This window comes from Ursus arctos, unplaced genomic scaffold (genome assembly GCF_023065955.2).
Source record: "Ursus arctos isolate Adak ecotype North America unplaced genomic scaffold, UrsArc2.0 scaffold_23, whole genome shotgun sequence".
Lineage (NCBI taxonomy): Eukaryota > Metazoa > Chordata > Mammalia > Carnivora > Ursidae > Ursus > Ursus arctos.
In genome coordinates, this window is record NW_026622908.1 from 40,748,695 (window position 1) to 40,768,270 (window position 19,576).

General features: G+C 58.9%; 2 protein-coding genes across 3 annotated transcripts; one reads left to right on the plus strand and one right to left on the minus strand.

Annotated features, from left to right (window-relative positions):
* Positions 1–1,649: 1,649 nt before the first annotated feature.
* On the minus strand, positions 1,650–12,742 carry BAD (BCL2 associated agonist of cell death). 2 transcript variants are annotated; one of them, XM_057317120.1, is made up of 4 exons: positions 12,659–12,742; positions 11,994–12,188; positions 2,692–2,885; positions 1,650–2,164 (listed from the first exon to the last, which is right to left on the minus strand). In XM_057317120.1, the coding sequence occupies exons 2-4, from the start codon at positions 12,178–12,180 to the stop codon at positions 2,039–2,041; spliced, it is 507 nt and encodes a 168-aa protein (XP_057173103.1). In that variant the 5' UTR covers positions 12,181–12,188; positions 12,659–12,742; the 3' UTR covers positions 1,650–2,038. The 2 variants fall into 2 exon arrangements, with proteins under 2 accessions (XP_057173103.1, XP_026339148.1); XM_026483363.4 differs by lacking the exon at positions 12,659–12,742 and adding an exon at positions 12,473–12,579.
* A 403-nt stretch (positions 12,743–13,145) lies between these two features.
* GPR137 (G protein-coupled receptor 137) lies at positions 13,146–17,641 on the plus strand. The gene is made up of 8 exons (XM_048217767.2): positions 13,146–13,252; positions 14,388–14,759; positions 14,834–14,883; positions 15,881–16,106; positions 16,225–16,374; positions 16,501–16,629; positions 16,745–16,863; positions 17,180–17,641. Exons 2-8 carry the CDS (start codon positions 14,403–14,405, stop codon positions 17,337–17,339), a joined length of 1,191 nt encoding a protein of 396 aa, XP_048073724.1. The 5' UTR covers positions 13,146–13,252; positions 14,388–14,402; the 3' UTR covers positions 17,340–17,641.
* The last annotated feature ends 1,935 nt before the right edge of the window (positions 17,642–19,576 follow it).

Consider the following 19,576-nt stretch of genomic DNA (forward strand, 5'->3'; position numbering starts at 1 on the left):
CCCAACTTCGGGGTCCCTGGGCTCTCAGTGATACAGTAGGTGGGGGAGGGGTGGGCCTGGTAGTTGACTCTTGGGAGAAAGGAAGCTGACAGTCACAGACGCTCACAGGGACTGGGAGACGCAGCATCCCCCTCATCCCTGTGAGGGCGATATTATGCCTGTCTTACAGATGAAGAAACTGAGGCCCAGAGCAGAAGTCACAGGTGCCAGGCCACAGCTAAGTCAAGATGTCCTGACCTGGAGGCAGGGTGGGCCTGGACCCTGTATTGGCTGTCTTCAGCCTCGGGACAGCGTGGAGTGGCAGAGACCCCTCAGCGAGGGTGCGGCTAGGTTCTGCAGCAGGGTCAGGCTGGCACTTCTTCAAGGCCTCTCCCAGCTTCCTGGCGCTTCCCGGGCTGACTGCCTCCCTCCTCCAGAGGAAGGCAGCCTCTTATCTGGGCTTATCTCCTGCCAATTGAGTGTTTTCTTTCTTTGTTTTTGCTGCAGCCTCAGGCAAACAGGGTGGGGAGGTGACAGAGAAAGGCCTTCCAGAGCTGGCCCTTCCCAGGGCTGGGGGCCTCTCCCCTTGCCCTGCTCCCTCAGGGGTAATACCATTGCCCAAACCTCCCTGCTTCTGTGGTCAGGCCTGGTCCTGTCCCCAAATTGTCCTAGTCTATTCCCCGGTCAGGCCCTTCAGCCACCAAGGCCTTTCTGTTTAGCTTGCCTCTACTTACAGAAACACCCGATGTCAGGCCCTGGGTCCTTAAAGGCCAGGCTAAACTCCAAACTCCCCGGGGATGACATTCCAGCCCCCTCACAATCCTGGCCTCTGCTGCTCGCCCCCCCCCCCCCAATACTTCCATGGGTCCACTCTTTTCTCTACAGGGAATGACAGCTCCCCTCTCCATCTCTCAAGTCCCAGCGCTAACTCAACCTCCTCCCTGAAGCCCTCCGGGACTTCCCCTTGCCGGAGGGAGCCGCCCTCACCCCGGTTCTGAGTCCGTTACAGCACTCAGATGGCGGTAACTCCACTCGGAGAGGCTATCTCTACCCCCTGCCAGGAAGCTTCTGACGGCCGAGCTGTGGCGTAATTCATCTCTGTATACTCAGTACCAAGCGCTGGCTCGTCTACAGGGGGCGCCAATAAATCTTTCTGGAATTAAGCTCCGAGCTCTGCTCCCAGGTCCCGGTGAAGCTTCTCAGTTCCCTAGTGACCGGTACAGTCACAGCCCCGAGCCCAGCCTTCCGTTGCCCCCTCCCCCGCTCTGCGCGTCCTGCCAGTTCCCTGAACAGAGCTGGTCCCAGGCCGGCCACACAGTAGCTGTTTAAAAGGACTGACCCAAATAGGAACAAATGACCCTCCCTGGGGGACGGCGGCACGGTTTGCAGAGTGCGGAATTCCGGCGGCCGGCCGGCCTGCAGTTCCCAATTACCATATTAGAGATAAGGACCTGGAGGTCCCCGAGGTCCGCCTCCGTTCTGCTTTCCGGAGGCCAAGCAGCCCTGGCTCTGGTCGCCGCCTGGACCCCTTCCTGGTCTCCGTTCCAGGATAAGTCACTCAAAAAGCGCCTCGGTTTCTCTTATGTGTAAAGCGAGGGCATCTTTTGAAACTCTGTACTAGCGCTTCCCCTGCCCGCGAAGCCCCAAGCGACGGAGAGAGGAGACTCGGCGGCACAAATGCGGCTTTTATTAGCACATTTCGTTGCAAGCGACGACCCGCAGCGATACCGCGCAGGAAAAGGTTCTGGTGAAGTCAAGACTTTCCCGACTTGCAACTTGGCGCAGACGCTAGGGGTAGCCCAGCGCCGGGGGCGGGGTCACGGGGCCACTTCCGGCGGCTAAGGACCGATAAACTTCAAAACTTCCGACGGGGCCAAACCCCTCCGTCCTCCTGGTACACACCGGAAGGGAATCGGGCTTTGGGGTCAGATCGCCTCCTTCGAAAAGGAAAGAACTGATCCTCTTTCTTGCATAAAGCCTGCGGAAAAGACTTCCGCCCACACCCAAGATGGCCGCCGGCGGCGCCGGGAAGGGGGGAGAGTTTCGGCTGTGGGACAGGTCATTGGGAGGGGGCGGAGCCTCCTCTCCCCAAGTTCCGATCCCACCAGGACTGGATGACGCGCGTCCAGCTGGGGCTTTGTCGCATCTGCGTCGCTGTGCCCGCGCTCTTCGGGCGAGGAAGTCCCTTCGGGATGGGAGGAGGAAAGGGTTAAACGAGTTAGCTCGTCCTGGCAGCCCAAGTCGGAGCCCTCCACCTCCGGAATCCCACCGCTAATTGAGATGCCGGCGGACCTAAAGACCGTAGCTCCCAGCATGCCTTGTACCGAGGGGCCTCCTGACCACTTTAGGAAGCTTGGAGGGTCGCTCCGGCCCTTAGGAATGGGGCTGGTTAGATCCCAGACACACCGTGCCAGGGGCGCGGGGAGAGAACGCCTAGAAACCTGTAAGCGCCAGAGCCCGAGACCTAGCCGGGAAGCCGGGACGGCAATTCAAGAACTTCTGAAGTTGAGGCCAAAGAACCCGGATATCAGAAAGGGGCCGACCGGGCGCACTAACACCGGCATGCCTCGCGCCCTGAGGATTTGGGGAACTCAGGCGCTTTAGCCTCCCGACGCACGGTCTGCACTACAGATACCGGCAGGCCATGGGCCTCAGGAAGGGTCAGGCCAGAGGGAGAGGAGGGGTCCTGGAACTACAGAGCCCGACACTCACCTTGAAGGAGCCCTGGAACTCGTCGCTCATCCTCCGGAGCTCGCGGCCATAGCGCAGTGCAGCACAGAGGTTGGGGGGCGCTGAGCTCGAGCGCCCCCGGAAAGGGCTGAGCTCTTCCTCCTCCAACCCTTCATCCTCTTCGGTCCCCGCGGGGTACGAGCTGTGGCGACTCCGGGGCTCCACAGCCCCAGCGCCTGCACAGGGGACAGAGGCGACATGAGTCTCCACTCTTCTGCGCCCCTAGCCTTGCCAAAGCCCTCGGCACCAGCTCCCCGCCCGCTGATGTCTCTGTGTGCACAGTACCTTCCCAGGTACCTCACAGTACCTCGGAGCCCCAGTTCAGTTCCTTCATATGTAAAGTGAGGGAAGCTGCTGGGGCTTTTGTGAAGATTCGAATTAACTTCTCATTAATCCCACAAATCTTAATTGAGCCCCAATAGTGGGGCCTAGTGTATTAAATGACCTCTGTGCCTGCCATAAAATAAGGGCGTAAGTAGTATAGTTATCAACGCCAAGACCATGAGGCCTCAGGGCACTCCCTGGAGGAAATCAAGCACCTGGATGAGGTCTCCTGCCCTAGGCAGGGCTGAACTCCAGCTCTGCAAGTGATGTGCTGGGGCCCGTTTGTTTCCCTGTTGTGGCCTAGGGAGACCTTGGGTCCCTGGAGAGCAAGGACCTGTCAGCTGCCTGTCTGTACCTCTCAAAGCACCTGCTTTGGGGAACGAGTCCGGAAGGGTCTGTTGACTTTTTACGGTAATGATTCTGGAGCACTTACTATGTGCTAGCCCTGGGAATTCCCTCATTAGGCTCCTAACCATCCTAAGAAGTGAGTCCTAACACTGCCTCCATTTTACAGACGAGAAGACAGAGGCTTAGAGAGCAGTGACTTGTCCACGGTCACACAGTATGACACTCTCAGGTTGGAAGTCTCTAGAGGTTTCTTGGACTCCAGAGTCCACCGATCAACAACTGAGCTACACCTCTTCCCTTATCAGACCACCCTTCAACTCTGAGCCGGTGTGCTCACCTCTGTGTGGGGACTGACCCATCCCCTACCACCAGTGGCTGTGGAAAGGTCACATAAAACAGAGTGTGAAAGTGCTCTGAAAGCTGAAAGTACACGGTGGGTTGTCATTCACGCTCCCCTCTCCTGTGTTCTGTGTCTGACCTGTGTACTGTGTGCCATCTCTCCACTCCTGTCAACCCCACCCCCAAAACTAGACCAACAAAGACCTAGAACCACTCCCAGGAGCAAAAACCCAGAGCTACCTAGTCGCGTGAAAGACATCACGAAAACAAGTGCAGGGGAAGATGCTCAAAGCCCCTGGGAAGGCCCATCTGTCCGGGAAGACATTCTGGAAGAAGTAAGATTTAGGCTCTGAAGCCGGGGTAACAGTGTCTCATCTTCTCCCAAAGGACCTTAGGCAAAGCCCTGCAGGTCACTTTCAGGGGCTGCAGGGCCTCCAAGGGGCCCAGCTCCAGAGACGTGGCCAAGAAAGCTAAGAAGGGAAGAGGGTGCTGGATCCAGAAAGGCCTAGGTTAAGAGGGTGGTCAGAGCTCCTGGCTGTTCTGAGCTTCACCAGAGTCCAGGCCTGAGGTCAGGCAGAAACACCATAAGGCCTCTGAGGAGTGAGGTGGGAGTAGGGATTAGGCAGCTAAATCAGAAATTGGCACTGGGGATGTGGGCTGGAAGGTCAGGAATAAAAAGACCCTTCATAAGAACAGGCCGATCTACAGAGCACTTTCCAGGTCCGTGGGGCGTGGGGGCGTGGGCAGAGGCAGGTGCCCTACCTTGACCAGATTCCTGCTTTGTGATCTTGGACCTCCCCGCCTTTTAAGATTCTATTTATTTATTTGAGAGCAAGAGAGAGGAAGAGAGCACATGCGTATGGGCAGGGAGGTGGGGCAGAGGGAGGGGGAGAAGCAGATTCCCTCCTGACCATGAAGCCCAAGGAGATGTGGGGCTCAATTCCAGGACCCTGGGATCACAACCTGAGCCAAAGGCAGATGCCCAACCAAATGAGCCACCCAGATGCCCCACCTTGGGCTCTCTTCTAACCTGTTGGGGCCCCAGTGTCTTCCTCTGTGAAATGGGGGCAGGGGTGCCTGGGTGGCTCGGTCAGGTGGGTGTCTGCCTTCAGCCCATCATGATCCCAGGGTCCTGGGATCAAGCCCGTAATTTGGCTTCCTGCCCAGGGGGGAGTCTGCCTCTCCCCCAGCTCATGATGTCTCTAATAAATAAAATTAAAAAAAAAAAAAAAAAGAGCGGGGAGCCTGGGTGGCTCAGTCGTTAACTGTCTGCCTTTGGCTCAGGTCATGATCCAGGGTCCTGGCACTGAGCCCCGAGTCAGGCTCCCTGCTCTGCCCCTCCCCCCCACTCATGCTCTTCCTCTCTCTCTCAAATAAATTAATAAAATCTTAAAAAATAAAAGAAATGAGGGCAGTCCCTGTCTCCCAGGACCACCCTGACAACAGGGGAGACAAGGGGAGCACCAGGTTCTGCCCCTCTTACATCCTGAAACCTCGCACTTCCCAGTGAGGCACCTGCTACCTTCCCTTATGTTACAGACGAAGAAGCAGAGGCACCTAGAGGTTAGGAACCTGCCAGAGGTACTGCAGTGGGCACACCCTCCTGGCCACCTAAGGGCTCAAGGAACGTCAGCTGTTCTCCTTTACTAGCTTTTAAGAATGCATACAAGCACCGTACCTGACAGACGCAAGGTCCAAGAGTCAGGAAGTGAGTGACCTGCGGGTGGCCGCTTGGTGTGGGCGCCGCCCCCTCGCCCAGGAATCAGGACAAGCAGAAGAGCACTGGCCATGTCAGGTTGGAAGTGCTTCACCTGAATCGGTTCATTACATCCCCACCGCACCCTATGAGGAAGGTTCCTCACTGTCCCCATTTTACAGAGGACAAAACTAAGGCACAGAGAGGGTAAGTCGCTTCCCCAATGTCACACAGCTAGCAGGTGGCAGAGCTGGGATCCAAACCCAGCCAGTCTAGCTCCAGGTCCTGTGTGCTTCATGCTTGTGCCCCAGGTTCCCAACATCAGCACCACGGGCCACCTTGGGGCTGCCATCTGGGGACCTCTGGGCCTTCCGTGAGTGCCAGCCCTACCAGGAGCCTATCCTATGGGGCAGGCTATTTGCACCAAAGCCATGGACTTAGGCATGCCAAGCCAGCCACCACCAGAATGATGACCATTTGTGTAAACTGAGCTTTTAAAAGTGTCCTCTTTACTGGAAAAAAACCTGAGGAATTTTCTGGGAACTCCCTGGGGAGGGGACATCCTCACTCTGAACCATCCCACCCTCGAATCAGCTCTCGCCCCTACACATTCCTGGGCAGGACAGAGGTGGCCTCTCCCCACTCTGGGGAAGCGAAATGGGAGGGCCGGGGAGTGGCTCCTGCCTGGGTGTGAGCCCGGGTGGCTGCTCAGGCTTGCTGGCTCACACCATCCTCTCCAAAGGCCCGCCTGAGGCGGGGGTGGGGGAGCCCCAAGCCCCAGCAAAGCTTTAAGTTCTTTACCATGGGGATTCTGGGTAAGCGGGCGGGGCCGGACACATCCAAGTTCACACTTCTGAGAGCATCTGACACGCTTCAGTGAAACGGTAGTGTTCCATGGTGTTCCAGGCGGCTTGAGGCGGTGAAGCTGTGCCCTCAGGCAGCGCGGGGTGTGGATCCTGACCTCTGACCTCCTGCATGCGGGTGTTCCCATACTGTTTGCCCCCCCCAGCAGGCAGAGCGGCGGGGCAGCCGTGTGGCGCCCCAAACCGAGCAGGCACATGAGGCCCATCAGCTTCCAGCACCTACGGGCCTCAGCCCAGACCCCTGTCTACCGTAAAGCCATCTGGGGTACAGAAATCCCTTCCTGGCCAAGAACACGCCCCATCTTGCTCAGAGCTGCTAAATCAGAAAACACTCTAGAGCAGGGGCTGGCAAATGCTTTCTGTAAAAGGCCAGGGAGGAAATGTTTCGGGCATTGCAGGCCACACAGTCTCTGTTGCAACTACTCAGTTTTGTAGTCACAGCTTGAAAGAAGCCATAAACAGTATATAATTAACTGTGTTGCTGTATTCCACTAAAATTTTTAAAACGTCGAAACCATTCTTAGCTCATGGGCTGCCAAAAAATAGGGATTTAGCGTGTGGCTGTGGTTTGCCACCCCTTGCTCTAAACCCAACTGTGTCTGTCCTCTGCCTAAAACCTTCGATGGCTCCCCACTGCCGAGGAGGTAAAGTCCAAACTCCTCAGTGTGGCTTTCAAGGCCTTTACATTCTGCTTCTATGTACTTGATCCATTATCAGGAGGGCATAGGTTAGTCCTCAGCTCTGCTCAGAGCCTGGGCCAACTCAGGATAACAACAGGGACACCCAGGTGGTTCAGTTGGTTAAGCATCTGCCTTCCGCTCAGGTCATGACCCCAGGGTCCTGGGATGCAGGGAGCCTGCTTCTCCCTCTGCCTGTTGCTCCCCCTGCCTGTGCCCTCATTCTCTCTGACAAAAACAAAACAAAACAAAACAAAACAAAAACAAAACCAAAAAACCCCCCAAAAAACCAATAACAGCAACAATTGCAGTAACAGTCAGAACAGCAAACGGCCCTCTGGGCCAGGCACTGTTTCTAAGCACTTTTCCTATGTTGTTGTTGTTTTTTTAAGAGGAGCTTTTTTTTTTTTAAGATTTTATTTATTTGAGCAAGAGACAGAGAGAGAGAGTGAGAGAGAACACGCACAGGGTGAGGAGGGGCCGAGGGAGAAGCAGACTCCGCACCGAGCAGGGAGCCTGATGCGGGGCTCCATCCTGGGACTCTGGGATTATGACCTGAGCAGAAGGCAGGCACCTGACCGACTGAGCCCCCCAGGCGTCCCAGCCCCTTTCCTATATTAACCGACCATCCCCCCACAAGAAGGGAGAACAGCTCTAGTCCCATTTTCCAGATACGAAAGCTGAGGCCGACCGCTAACCAGCCTTCAGGTTCCACCTGCTAATGGAGGGTGGAGCGGCGTTCGAACCCTCTGGGCGTTCCTGCTTCCCTCTCCGGCATCCACACACATGCCCACGGCTCACCATGCACCTACCTGTCCCAGGCACCGGCCTATGCGCTGAGGCTCTCACAGCACAAAAGGTGGCACAGTCTCTGCCCTGGGGACACAGACAGTCCAGTCCCACAGGGCACAGGGGGCAGGGGATATGAAGAGTGACGGGACTCTGCCGGTCCGGAGGGGGCAGGGGCTCTGTGGCTCCCACAGGTCATGGCACTTGATCTTTAATGGGAAAATCATTTGCTTTTTAGGCATTGAAAACTAAGTCAAGGGGCGCCTGGGGGGCTCAGTCAGCGAAGCACCTGCCTTCAGCTCAGATCATGATCCCAGTGGCCTGGGATCCAGCCCCGTGTCCTGCCAGACTCTGCTCACCGGGAAGCCGGCTTCTCCCTCTCCCTCTGCCTGCCGCTCTCTCTCTCCCTCTCTCTCCGTGAAATAAATAATAAAATCTTAAAAAAGAAAAGAAAACTAAATCAAGAGGGGGGTAGGAGGATGGGGTAACGGGGTGATGGACATTAAGGAGGGCACGCGATGGCACGAGCACTGGATATTACTGCAACTGATGAGTCACTGCCCTCCACCTCTGAAACTAGCAATACACTCTATGTTAATTAATTGAATTTAAATTAAAAAAATAAAAAGAAAACTAAGTCAAAAGTTTAAGAACTCAGTCAGTCCTTGCGCGTGACGGCTACTGTCTCCCTCCCCAACCTTGTCCTGGAAGGGTCTGGAGCTGGGGGAGGTGCCCCCTCCTGTCAGTGCCTTACGCGCCCCCGCCCCCAGGCCACAACCCACTGGTGCAGGAGCTCCCTCCAGTCCTGTCTTCATTCATTCCCAGGACCCAAGTGGCCCTTCCACTTTCCAGCCTCTCCTTCCCTGTCCCTCCTTCTCCAGCCCTGCTCTGGCTCTCAGCACCCCCCCCCACCAGAACCTTCAGTAACTCCATCCCAAGCCCCACACCTCCTCCCTGGGGGACTCCCTCCTTTGGTAGCCCACTCTAGAGATGCCAGAACTTCCAGTGAAAGCTTACAGCCCACACCAACCACTCCCTCCCTTGCAGGCACCCTCGAGCACCCCTCCGCAGCTGGGCAGATACAGGCACAGCTCTGGTTAAACTCCAACACCCTCCTGGCCCCCACGGCCCCCAGCAGCCAGTGTGGCTGGAGAAAAGCAGAGCCAGGCCACCTCCTTTGAAATTCGTGGCCTTGGGCAACCGGGTGACTCAAGTCGGTGGCTCAGGTCATGATCCCAGATCCCAGGGTCCTGGGATAGAGTCCTACCTCAGGTTCCCTGCTCAGCAGGGAGTATGCTTCTCCCTCTCCCTCTGCCCTTCCCACCCACTCATGCTCTCTCTCTCTCACTCTCTCTCAAATAAATAAATAAAATCTTTAGAAAAAAATGTATAATAAAAAAGAAAGAAAGAAATTTGTGGCCATAAAACCCAGTGGGGCCCTCGACATTGCCCAGCCCACCTTGCACGCTCTAGGATTGGGGATGGACAACCCCTTCAAACCTGATGCTCTCCTTCAACCCTTTCCTGGAGAAACTGGCAGCACCCACAAGAGAAACCTCTTCCCATGAATATCTACCCACGACCACGCACCCATGTCCACTGTCCTGTGTTTAGCTGAGCCAGCCCTCCCCAGGCGCCAGACCCCTCTGTCCTACTCAAGGACATCTCTCTAGCTAGATGTCGGCCTCATCTGGTAGTGCCCTGGCTCCTGGATTACTCCCACCAGCTTAGAGACAAGCTATTTTCTTTCCCCTTAAAAAATAAGAACAACGGGGGCGCCTGGGTGGCTCAGTTGTTAAGCATCTGCCTTTGGCTCAGGGAGTGATCCCGGATCCCTGGGATCAAGCCCCGCATCAGGCTCCTCCGCTGGGAGCCTGCTTCCTCTCGCACTCCCCTACTCGTGTTCCCTCTCTCGCTGGCTGTCTCTCTCTCTGTCAAATAAATAAATAAAATCTTTAAAAAAAAAAAAAAAAAAAGAACAACGACAACAAAACCACCTCTCCTTGATCCTCCCTGGGCCTTCTCTGCTCCCTTGCCTGGAGCACAGCTTCGAGTAGGTTCTTCTTTCTGTCTCCACCTCTCTTCCTGTTACCCCTCCCCACTGAACGGAGGTCAGACCCCCCCCCAACCCAAACTGCAACATCCCTGTTGGCAACTCCAGCCCTCCACTCCCAGCCCTCCTCCAGCCAGAAGCATCCCCTTGCTGCTGGGCCCTGCCTCCTCCTGGTTTCCCTCCCATACTGCTGCCAATTCCTTCTCAGGCCCCAGCACAGGCTCGTCCTCTGCTGCGGCCCTCTGAAGGCCAAAGCCCAAGGCTCAGCTCAGGCCCAACCCAGGCCCCTGCCTGTCTCCACTGGCTCCCAGGGCCTGAGAGAACACTACCTCAGTGATTGACAACTCCCACGTGTATAAATCCCACCTGGACCTATCCCTCCTAGAAATTTCCATCTGGCTCCCCAAAAGGCACCTCTAGCCTGCCCTGGCCCAAACCTGCCTCCTGATTTTGCTGCAGTTCCGTCAGAGTTAAGAGCAGCAACTCCCTTCCAGGTGCCCAGGCCAGATTCCTTGCAGCCATCCCTGACGCCTCTCTTGCCCACACACCCCACGCCCAGTTTGCTGGCAAATCCTGCCAGTTCTACCTTCAAAATTAACCCAGAGTCCAGCTATTTACCACCTCCTCTGTCACCCTTCGTGCACAAGCCATCCCCCTCCCTCACTGGGACTCCGCAGCAGCCTCCCCGCCGGGGCTGTTTCTGCCCCGCTGCAGACTAGTCGCAACACGGGGGTGGTGGTGATATTCTTGGTTCCAAATCAGACCGCCCTGCCTCTGCTCAAAGCCCTCCCGTGTGTTTTCACTCCAAGTGAAAGCCCACGTCCGGACACAGGCCTGGAAGCAGGCCCTGCCCAGGTGCCCCTCCCCCCCATTCATCCCTCGGGCATCTCTACCTCTCCTCCCCTCATCGGCCCAGACTGTGTCCTGCCCTCAGGGCCTTTGCATTTGCCCTTCCCTCCGCCAGGATGTGTCTTTCTGCGGAGATGGGCAGGGCTCACCTCTCACCACTTCCAACCTTGGCTCAAATGTTGCTTCTTACCAAGGCTGACCCTGACCACCTCAGTTAGAGTCACTCCCCCAGCCCTCCAGGACTCTGGATTCCAAAGAGAAAGTAAAGAATATTTCTGGCCCTGCCACAACGCATTAGAGCATTTGTTTGTTTGTTTGTTGACGGCCTGTCTCCTTCCACCCAACTAGAACCCTGAGGCACTACAAAGGGCGAGGAGGACTTTTATCTCTTTTGTTCACTGATGTACCCCTGGGGGCTGGGGCAGCATGTGGGCACAAATTAAGCCCTTGACAGGGAAGACGGAGAGGAACAGCGAGGTGAGGTGCGGGTGGGAAGCTGTGAGCAGCAAGGGCAAAGATCTGGACGGTAAAGGAGGTAAAGAAAGCCCGTGGAGGTCAGTCTGACGAAGTGTGTGTGTGTGCAGGTGGGGGAGGAGGACTTTGTAAGCCTTCCTGTTCCTGAATGTGGGGCTGGGGTCATTTTCGGCTTCATGACATTAGGGATAGGAGTTTTGTTTACAGAAGATCTCTATGGTTATTCCAGGTGCCAAGACGTGGAGTGGGCTGCGGTGGGCACTGGGAAGGTGGGTACTGGTGAGAAATGGCCTCTGTTCTCCAGTGCCCATCCTTCCCCTCTCAGCCCTGGGTCCCCTCGATGAATATGGACAGACCCCTTCGGGTCACTTGCCCTTGGCATCCTTGGGGCAAGGATGGCCCCAGTGTGGGGGTGTTTCACAGCCCAGGAAAGCATACACCTGGGGGCTAATGTCCAATTTCAGGGAAGGTGCAAAGCCCGGGACAGGGCACCTTGGAGTCTTCCAGCCCCACTTCCTATCAAAGGCAATGCCATCCAAGTGGGACCTTAGGCAAGTCACTTCCCCTATCTGGCTCACTGGCTGTCTCTACGTGATTTCTGTCCCGGTCCTACACTAACAGCTACATTCTTTGAGGATTTGCTATGCACTGACGCTATAATTAAGTGCTTCCTTTATATTTCTGCTAATCATCCCAACAGCCCTACAATGGTGGTGATTAATTGCTCTGTTTTACAGAAGAGGAAACTGAGGTGCAGAGAGGTTAGGCACTTACTCAAAGCCAGCCAGTGAGTGGGGATGCAGCTGGGATGCGGGAAGCTACTGGGCTGGGGGCAAGACGGACAGGCAGGTGGTTGGGGGGTGGGTACCTACCTCCATGGTGGTTGCTGCTGGCCGGCTGCCCCTGGGGGTGAGCAGCTTCCCCTAGGAGGCCTGGGGCTGTCTGCCGGTGCTTGCCAGGGCCTGGGGGCTGGTCCCCTGTGGGGCTGGGGCCCAGGCCCCTATCTGCAGGGCTGGAGTCTTCCTGCTCACTGGGCTCAAACTCTGGGATCTGGAACATGCTCTGGGCTGTGGGGGCAAGATGGAAGGTAGTTAGGGCACAGCTGGGGCCAACGGTGGCCAGTGAAGGGGGGGCAGCAGATGCCTCTAGTTCCCTCTCCCACCTTAGAACCCCAGGTTCACCCTGCCTCCCAGGCCCAGATCTGTCCACTGAGTCTAGCTGGGCAGGTCGTTCAGCCTGTCCACCCAGGACCTAAATCTCCTCTTTTGGAGCCCTGGTGCTGTGAAGCAGTCGCAGGCCCCTACTTAGGCCCCGGCCCAACCTGCCCTCAGTGGCGGTACACAAGTCTTACCCCAAGCCCGATCTCGAGGCCCCTGACCTGGGCCTGCCGCCTCCCTCTAGTACTGAGGGAGCCCGGCCCTAGTTGCCCGGGCAACGGGAACTGTCACCGACCCAGCCCAATCAGCTCTTGAAATGTCACTAGGGCCGGTCGGGGGCGTGGCCTCTCCCGGCCCAGGCTCCGCCCCCGCCGGCGGACCTGCTTCCCTGCCCACCGCCGTCGTCCTGGGTCCCTTCCTTGTCTCCCGCCGCTCAGTTCCCGACTTCCTTTTGCCTGGGCCATGTGTGGGAGCCGATGAGGGATTCTCTGGGGTCCCCACTTGGAACCTGGAGACCGGCTTCTGCTGACAAGCCCTTCAGCCCCTCTGGGCCTTAGTCTCCACTCCTGCAAAATGAAGATAATGACACCTCCCTTAGAAGCCAGTGAACTTTGTAAACCGAAGGGTGATTACTGTGGGTGAAAGCACTTTGCAAAGCTTCACTTGAAGCTCAGCCGTCGATGCAGGTGGTGTTGCTGTTGTTACTGCTCCATCTGGATGCAATTGTTGCTGTTGTCACTGCTCCGTGTGGACTGGGTAGCCGGGTCGGGAAGTCCCGCTCCCTCTTCCCCACAGTGGAAACCTCGCACCGCCCGCCTCGGGGGCACTACTCTCCGCGCCAGCTCGGGAGCGCTCGAGATAAGCAAGGGAGCCTCCTCCCCGGCAGGATGACCGCCCCGGCACAGGAGAGGGGGCCCCGCTGAGGGTGGCCGTAAGACTTGCGGGGGCTTCGCGCCGAGCAGGCAGCCGGCCAGGTGAGCGGGAACCGCAGCCGGCCAGGGAGTGGGGCGGGCGTGCCTCCCCGGGACCGCGGGGCCCTGCGGGTTAAGCCCAGGGGGCGGGGCCCTGGGGCCATCTTGGCTGTGGGCGGAAGTTTCCCTCGGAGAGCTGGGGAGGGAAGTTGTTGCCGCCCCCCGGCCAGGCGGTGCAATCCCGATTTGGGGATAGGGAAGAGAAGCCTGGGAACTGGCGGCCCCCCAAACAAACGAGGGCAGTTGGCTCCGGGCACGGCCCACCCGGGTGCCCGCCGGATGCGCTTCCGCCCCAGCGTCTCGGCCTCCGCTGCCTCTAGTAACCCCTGGCGCCCGCCAGCGGCGCACCTCGCGCCAATTCTCGAACGGCTCCGCGCCGGACACGGCGCAGCGCGAGGCTGCGGAGCTGGTGGGACCAGACCCTGCGCACTTAACGTAGCGAACGACACCCGCGCAGGCGCAGGCGCAGGAGGGGGCGGAGCAGCGGGAGCCGGGGAGCTGGGGAGCCGGAGCCCCGGGTCCCAGCGACCAGAGCCGGCTCCCCCAGCGGCGTCCGGAGGACCCGGCGTCGGCCTCCTCCCGCCTCCCGAGGCTGGAGAGTGGATGCAGTGGGGGGTGGGGTGGGGGCAGCTTCCGGAATTCCGAGGACAGAAGGCAGAGGCCATCCCCAATCCGGATTATTGGAGGGGAGAGAGAACCCCAGTTTGGGGAGGGGGAGAGCTGGGCGTTGAGCGTCCCCCGCAGCGGCCGCTGCCTTCAGCCGAAGGGTATCTGCCGGCTCTCCCCCTCCAGCCGGGACGACTCGAGCGACCAAGGCCAGGGACCCCTGTCCTTCAGCCTCTGCACCCCCTCACCCTGGCTCTGGGACTGGCCCAGGGTGGAGACCCTGCCCACTTCCCTCCTCTGCCCTCCAGAGGGTCTGTCCTTCCACGCCTCAGAGTGAGGGGCCCAGGCCTCAGGCTGCCTGTGCCCCGCTGCAAGGGCAGGGTCCCTCTGTTGAGGGGGAAGGGCCTGGCCAGCTGCAGCTTCTTTCCTCCTGAGCTCCCCATCGCTGTCGCTGCACCCTGCAACTCCCACCCCTCCATATTTATTTCCCTGGCCCCCTGCCAGCCTCTCCATCTCTTTCTCTGGGATTCAGGCCTCCCTTCCTGACATGGAGAGTAACCTGTCTGGCCTGGTGCCCGCTGCTGGGCTGGTGCCTGCGCTGCCTCCTGCCGTGACCCTGGGGCTGACTGCGGCCTACACCACTCTGTATGCCCTGCTCTTCTTCTCGGTATATGCCCAACTCTGGCTGGTGCTCCTATATGGGCACAAGCGTCTCAGCTATCAGACAGTGTTCCTGGCGCTCTGTCTGCTCTGGGCTGCCTTGCGCACCACCCTCTTCTCCTTCTACTTCCGAGATACCCCCCGAGCCAACCGTCTGGGACCCCTGCCCTTTTGGCTTCTCTACTGCTGCCCTGTCTGCCTGCAGTTCTTCACACTGACACTTATGAACCTCTACTTTGCCCAGGTAACCATGGTAACGGGTGGGGGTGGGCTGTGGGGTGGCAGGCCCAAAGGAATGATGGGCATCTCTGCTCCCAGGTTGTGTTCAAGGCCAAGGCGAAGCGCCGGCCGGAGATGAGCCGAGGCTTGTAAGTACACGGGACATATGGGCATATCCCCCAGGCCAGGGGCAGGGCAGCCTCATGTCCATTTCTTGACCCCCCCAACCCTGTGCATTGCCAAAGCGGGGACAACTTAGCAAATGTTTGCGAAAGAGCCATGAAAAGTTAGGCATGTGGTGTGGACAGCTCCGCAAAGGCCCTGCGCTCATGAAGGGCAGCGTTGATCGAAACAGCCATCCATGCTAGTGTGAAGGGAAGGGGTCCCAGCGTCATGGAAGAAGAGCTGGAGGCCCCAGCCCTCGGAAGCCCCAGAGTGCACTTCTGGCTGACCTTGGGTGGTGATAAGCTTGTCATTTGTATAACGTCTTGCAGTTTATTAAGAGCTTTCACAAACATTTTTACAACTTACCTGTGAGGCTGTTATTATCCCCATCTGAAAGATGAAGAAACTGAGGCCCAGCAAGGTAAAGCCACATGTTCAAGGTCATAGATCTGGCAGAAGGCAGAGCCAGGGCTTAAACCCAGGTTTCTTTCTTCCCTTCCCTTCCCCTTTGCTTTCCCTTTTCCTTCCTTCCTTCCCCTCCTTCCCTTCCTTTCCTTCTTTCTTTCTCTTTTTCTTTCTTTCAGATTTTATTAATTTATTTAAAAGAGGGAGAGTGAGCGAGAGAGTGCACAAGTGGGGAGGAGGGGCAGAGAGAGAGAGAGAGGGAGAAACAGACTCCCCTCTGAGCAGGAAGCCTGGGCTCATGACCCCAGCCAGAGGCAGACCCTCAACCACCCAACTGACTGAGCCACCTGGGTGCCCCTGACCCCAGGTCTCTGTCTCTCAGTCCTGTGCTCTTTCCACTGTACCATAGCGGTCAGTCACCTTCCGAGCTCTGTGGGCCTCAGTTTCCCCATCTGTAAAACTGCAGAGCCAGGGTTCAAAGACTGGATTGGTTGGAATTGGTTCTGATTGACGCCTGGGGGAGTTTGGGTGGTCACTTGAGTGCCAGGCTGGGACTGACTATGCTGTGGGCTGCAGGCTGGCTGTCCGAGGGGCCTTCGTGGGGGCCTCGCTGCTCTTTCTGCTGGTGAATGTGCTGTGCGCTGTGCTGTCCCGCCGGCGCCGGGCACAGCCCTGGGCCCTCCTGCTGGTGCGAGTCCTGGTGAGCGACTCCCTCTTTGTTATCTGCGCACTCTCTCTTGCTGCCTGCCTCTGCCTTGTCGCCCGGCGGGCGCCCTCCACCAGCATCTACCTGGAGGCCAAGGTAGGGCCACAAGCCCTGACCCCTGGGTGTCCCTTGGGGTCTTCGGGCATGATCTTCCAGGTAGAGAGGGAGCTGGAGCTTCCCCTCCCTGAGGGTCCTCTGTTGTCATCTCCGCCAGGGGACCAGTGTGTGCCAGGCAGCGGCGATGGGTGGCGCCATGGTCCTGCTCTACGCCAGCCGGGCCTGCTACAACCTGGCAGCCCTGGCCTTGGCCCCCCGGAGCCGGCTGGATGCCTTCGATTATGACTGGTACAACGTCTCTGACCAGGTGGGCATTAAGCACGCCAGCTGCCTCCTTAGTAGCCATGGCTCTTGGCCCCCAGTTGGCCCCGACTCGGTCTGGGTGCCCCCCTGGCACTGTTGCGGGCTGACACAAACCCCTGCCTTCCCACAGGCGGACCTGGTGAATGACCTGGGGAACAAAGGCTACCTGGTGTTCGGCCTCATCCTCTTTGTGTGGGAGCTGCTGCCCACCACGCTGCTGGTGGGCTTCTTCCGGGTGCACCGGCCCCCACAGGACCTGGTGAGGGCCAGCGGAGACGGGCGGGCGCTGGGAATCCCTGGACCGGGGTCTGGCGGGGCTGTGGGAAGCCAGTGGTGGGGCAGGAGAAAGCAGATTTGGTGGTTTCCTCCCCCAGAGCACCAGCCGCATCCTCAACGGGCAGGTCTTTGGCTCCCGTTCCTACTTCTTTGACCGGGCCGGGCACTGTGAGGACGAGGGCTGCTCCTGGGAGCATGGCCGTAGCGAGAGCACCAGGTAGGAGCCCTGGCCCTGCCTCAGGTCCTGTGGGCTCCCAGCTCACTCCATTGAGCCATGAGGATCTGGAGCCTGGTCCTACCACTTTCCCCCTCGGCCCCGCCCCTGCCCGGCCCCCATTTTCTCTCTGTCCTGGGTGAGGTCCCCTCTGGTTTCCACCCCATGATGCAGTTTGCCACAGTCTAGAGGGTTCAGGCCCTGGGTGCTGGAAAGCCGGGGCACTGGGCCTTGTGCTAAGCCTCTCTTCCTCCGCCAGCTCTTGTGGATGTGGCCCTGGTCCCTGCCTCAGGACTGATCCTTGTTTCTCTGCCTGCAGCCTGTCAGGAAGCCTCGGCTCTGGCAGCTGGTACGGTGCCATCGGGCGGGAGCCAGGCTGGTGTGGGGGCAGCCAGACACGGACCACTCCTCTGCTCTTCTCCCAGGTGCTGGGACCAGGTGGCCACCACCACAGTCTCTACTCCACCCCACAGACGTGATCCCCTTCTTGTCTCCTCCTAGAACACCCAGACCCCAGTCCCCCCATCCCAGGCCCCTGTGCCAAGTTCATCTGCCGCTTCTTGCCCAGGATCACGGGAGGCTGTGGCCGCCTCTTCCCCTGGCCGGCTCCTTGCTACTCCTGTCATAGTGAGCTTGTGCTGTCCCCTAGGATGGGGGGCATGGCCCTGGCTGCCAGATGCCCACAGCACCTTGGCATGACCTGCCACCTCCGCTTCTGCACTGGAGCCAGCTGCCTCTCCTGCACCTGCCACTCAATAAAACAGTGTCCGTGCCCCTCCTCTGCTCGCGGTGTGTCACTTGTCTGCTTCGTGTTCCATGCACTGTGGCCTCTACAGCTGAAGGCTGAGCAGAACCCAGGCCCTCCAAAGGCGTAGCTGGGCTGGGCAGGGGTCACTTACCTGACCCAGGCTGGTGGACAGGAAGAGGGAGGAGCCTGCAGTCTGAGGGGCAAGGAGACCCAAAGGGTCTGTTCCCACTCCAGTACCCTCCTCGCTTGAAAAATGTCTACTCTCTCCTCAAAACCGGCTTCAAATGCCACCCTCTGTATGAAGCCTTTCATTTCCAGGTCAGGGAACCATGTCCCCCCCGTCTGGGGTCCCGTGGCACCTTGATTATGGGTCTCTTAGGCCTGATACCCTGCCAGTTTGGGATTTCTGGAAACCCTGCTTCCCTGTCATCCTTTTCAACCTGGCATTCCGGGCCAGGGGTTGGTTAGTCCAGGGCCGTGGAGGAGCTGGCCTGTGACTGAGTGGCTCCTATCTCCCTGCCCTGTGTGGATTTGGCCAGATAGTTGGGCTGCCCCCACGTAGTCTGCCTGGTGGCCCCGAGAGGAGGGCCCCTTCTCTGGCTGCCCCTAATGCAGCGGTCATTGCCTGCCGTCGCCACAGCCTTGGCAGAGCTGACATCTGTCCTGTGGCTGGGAGTCATTTATCCGAGGGTCTCTGTCCTGTCCACGAATGTGGTCATCACAGCTCCTTGGAGTTCCTGGGGCCTAGCACTGATCCCGTTTTGAAACTCTTTACTTGGGATGCTCCTGGGCACGGGGCCTTCAGGGCCTCCCAGGAGGGCATCTGAGACTGGGAATCAGCTTGAAGCTGAACAGTCACTCTTTGTTGAAAGAAAATTGCTAACGTTTGTAGGGCACTTTATTGTGTGTGCCAGCCACTGTTTCGAGCATTTACAAATACTGACCTCCTTAGTGCTCAGAACAGCACTCTGAGGTGATAATTAATCATCCCTTTTCTGTAAGTAGGGACTGGGAGGCTCTGGAGAGCTTGATGACACGTCTGCGCCCTCTGCCGGTAGGGGTGGTCAGCCCTAGAGCCCAGGCTTAAAGCCACCCACTGTGAGGGCTGAAGACCCCAGGCCAGACGGTTTTGGGAGAGATCTGGCTTTAAAGAAGTGGGTGGGAGCACAAAGGGGAGCAGTTCCAAGCCCTGCCTGAGCCCTGGCTGTTCAGGCTGTGGGGGCGTGCTGGCGCCCGCTCCGTGCTGGGATGGCCACGGAGGCGAGGACCAAGGGATGGGGCGGGAGTAGGGCCAGGAGGTGCCCTGGCGTGACTTTCCAGAACTGGGTCCCAACGCTACCTCAGCCAATTCCAGATTGTTTCAGTGGATCGCCCACCCCTTTGTCCCACGGGGCCGCCTCCCTCAGGAGTGCTGAGCCCATGGGCCAGGCTGTCCCCAGGGGCGGGGAGTTGAGGGCCCTTCGGATCCGTAGTGGGCCTGGGAGATGCTGGGAGATCAGCGTGGCGCCTGTCCGGAGAGGTGATCCGGCCGATGTCCGGGCCGGGGCTGTGCCGCTGGCCACACTGGATGGCCAGGGGGGCAGTAGCAAGACTCCAGTCTGAGACTCCAGGCCGGACTCAGCGGCGACCCGTCTCGGGCTCCTCTGCCCCTCACCTGCCGAGACCGGCCGGAATTGGGGGGCTGGGCCGCCGCAGGTAAGGGGCTGAGGGGCACCGCGCTGGCGGCAAGGGCGCGGCACGGAGGGAGGCGCGGCGCTGGAGGGGTTAAGCTTGGAAGGAGGGGGGCTTCTGGCGGCGGGAGGGGGGTCCCAGCCCCGGCGGCCGCCCGCTCCGCCCCTGCCGCCGCCGCCGCCGCCGCCTCCGCGGCCCAGCCGGCACCGGCGAGGCCGCGCGGGAGCCCGGGCCGCAGCCGCAGCCGCAGCCGCAGCGGGGCCGACAGTGAGTGCGGGGCTGACGCGGGAGGCAGTG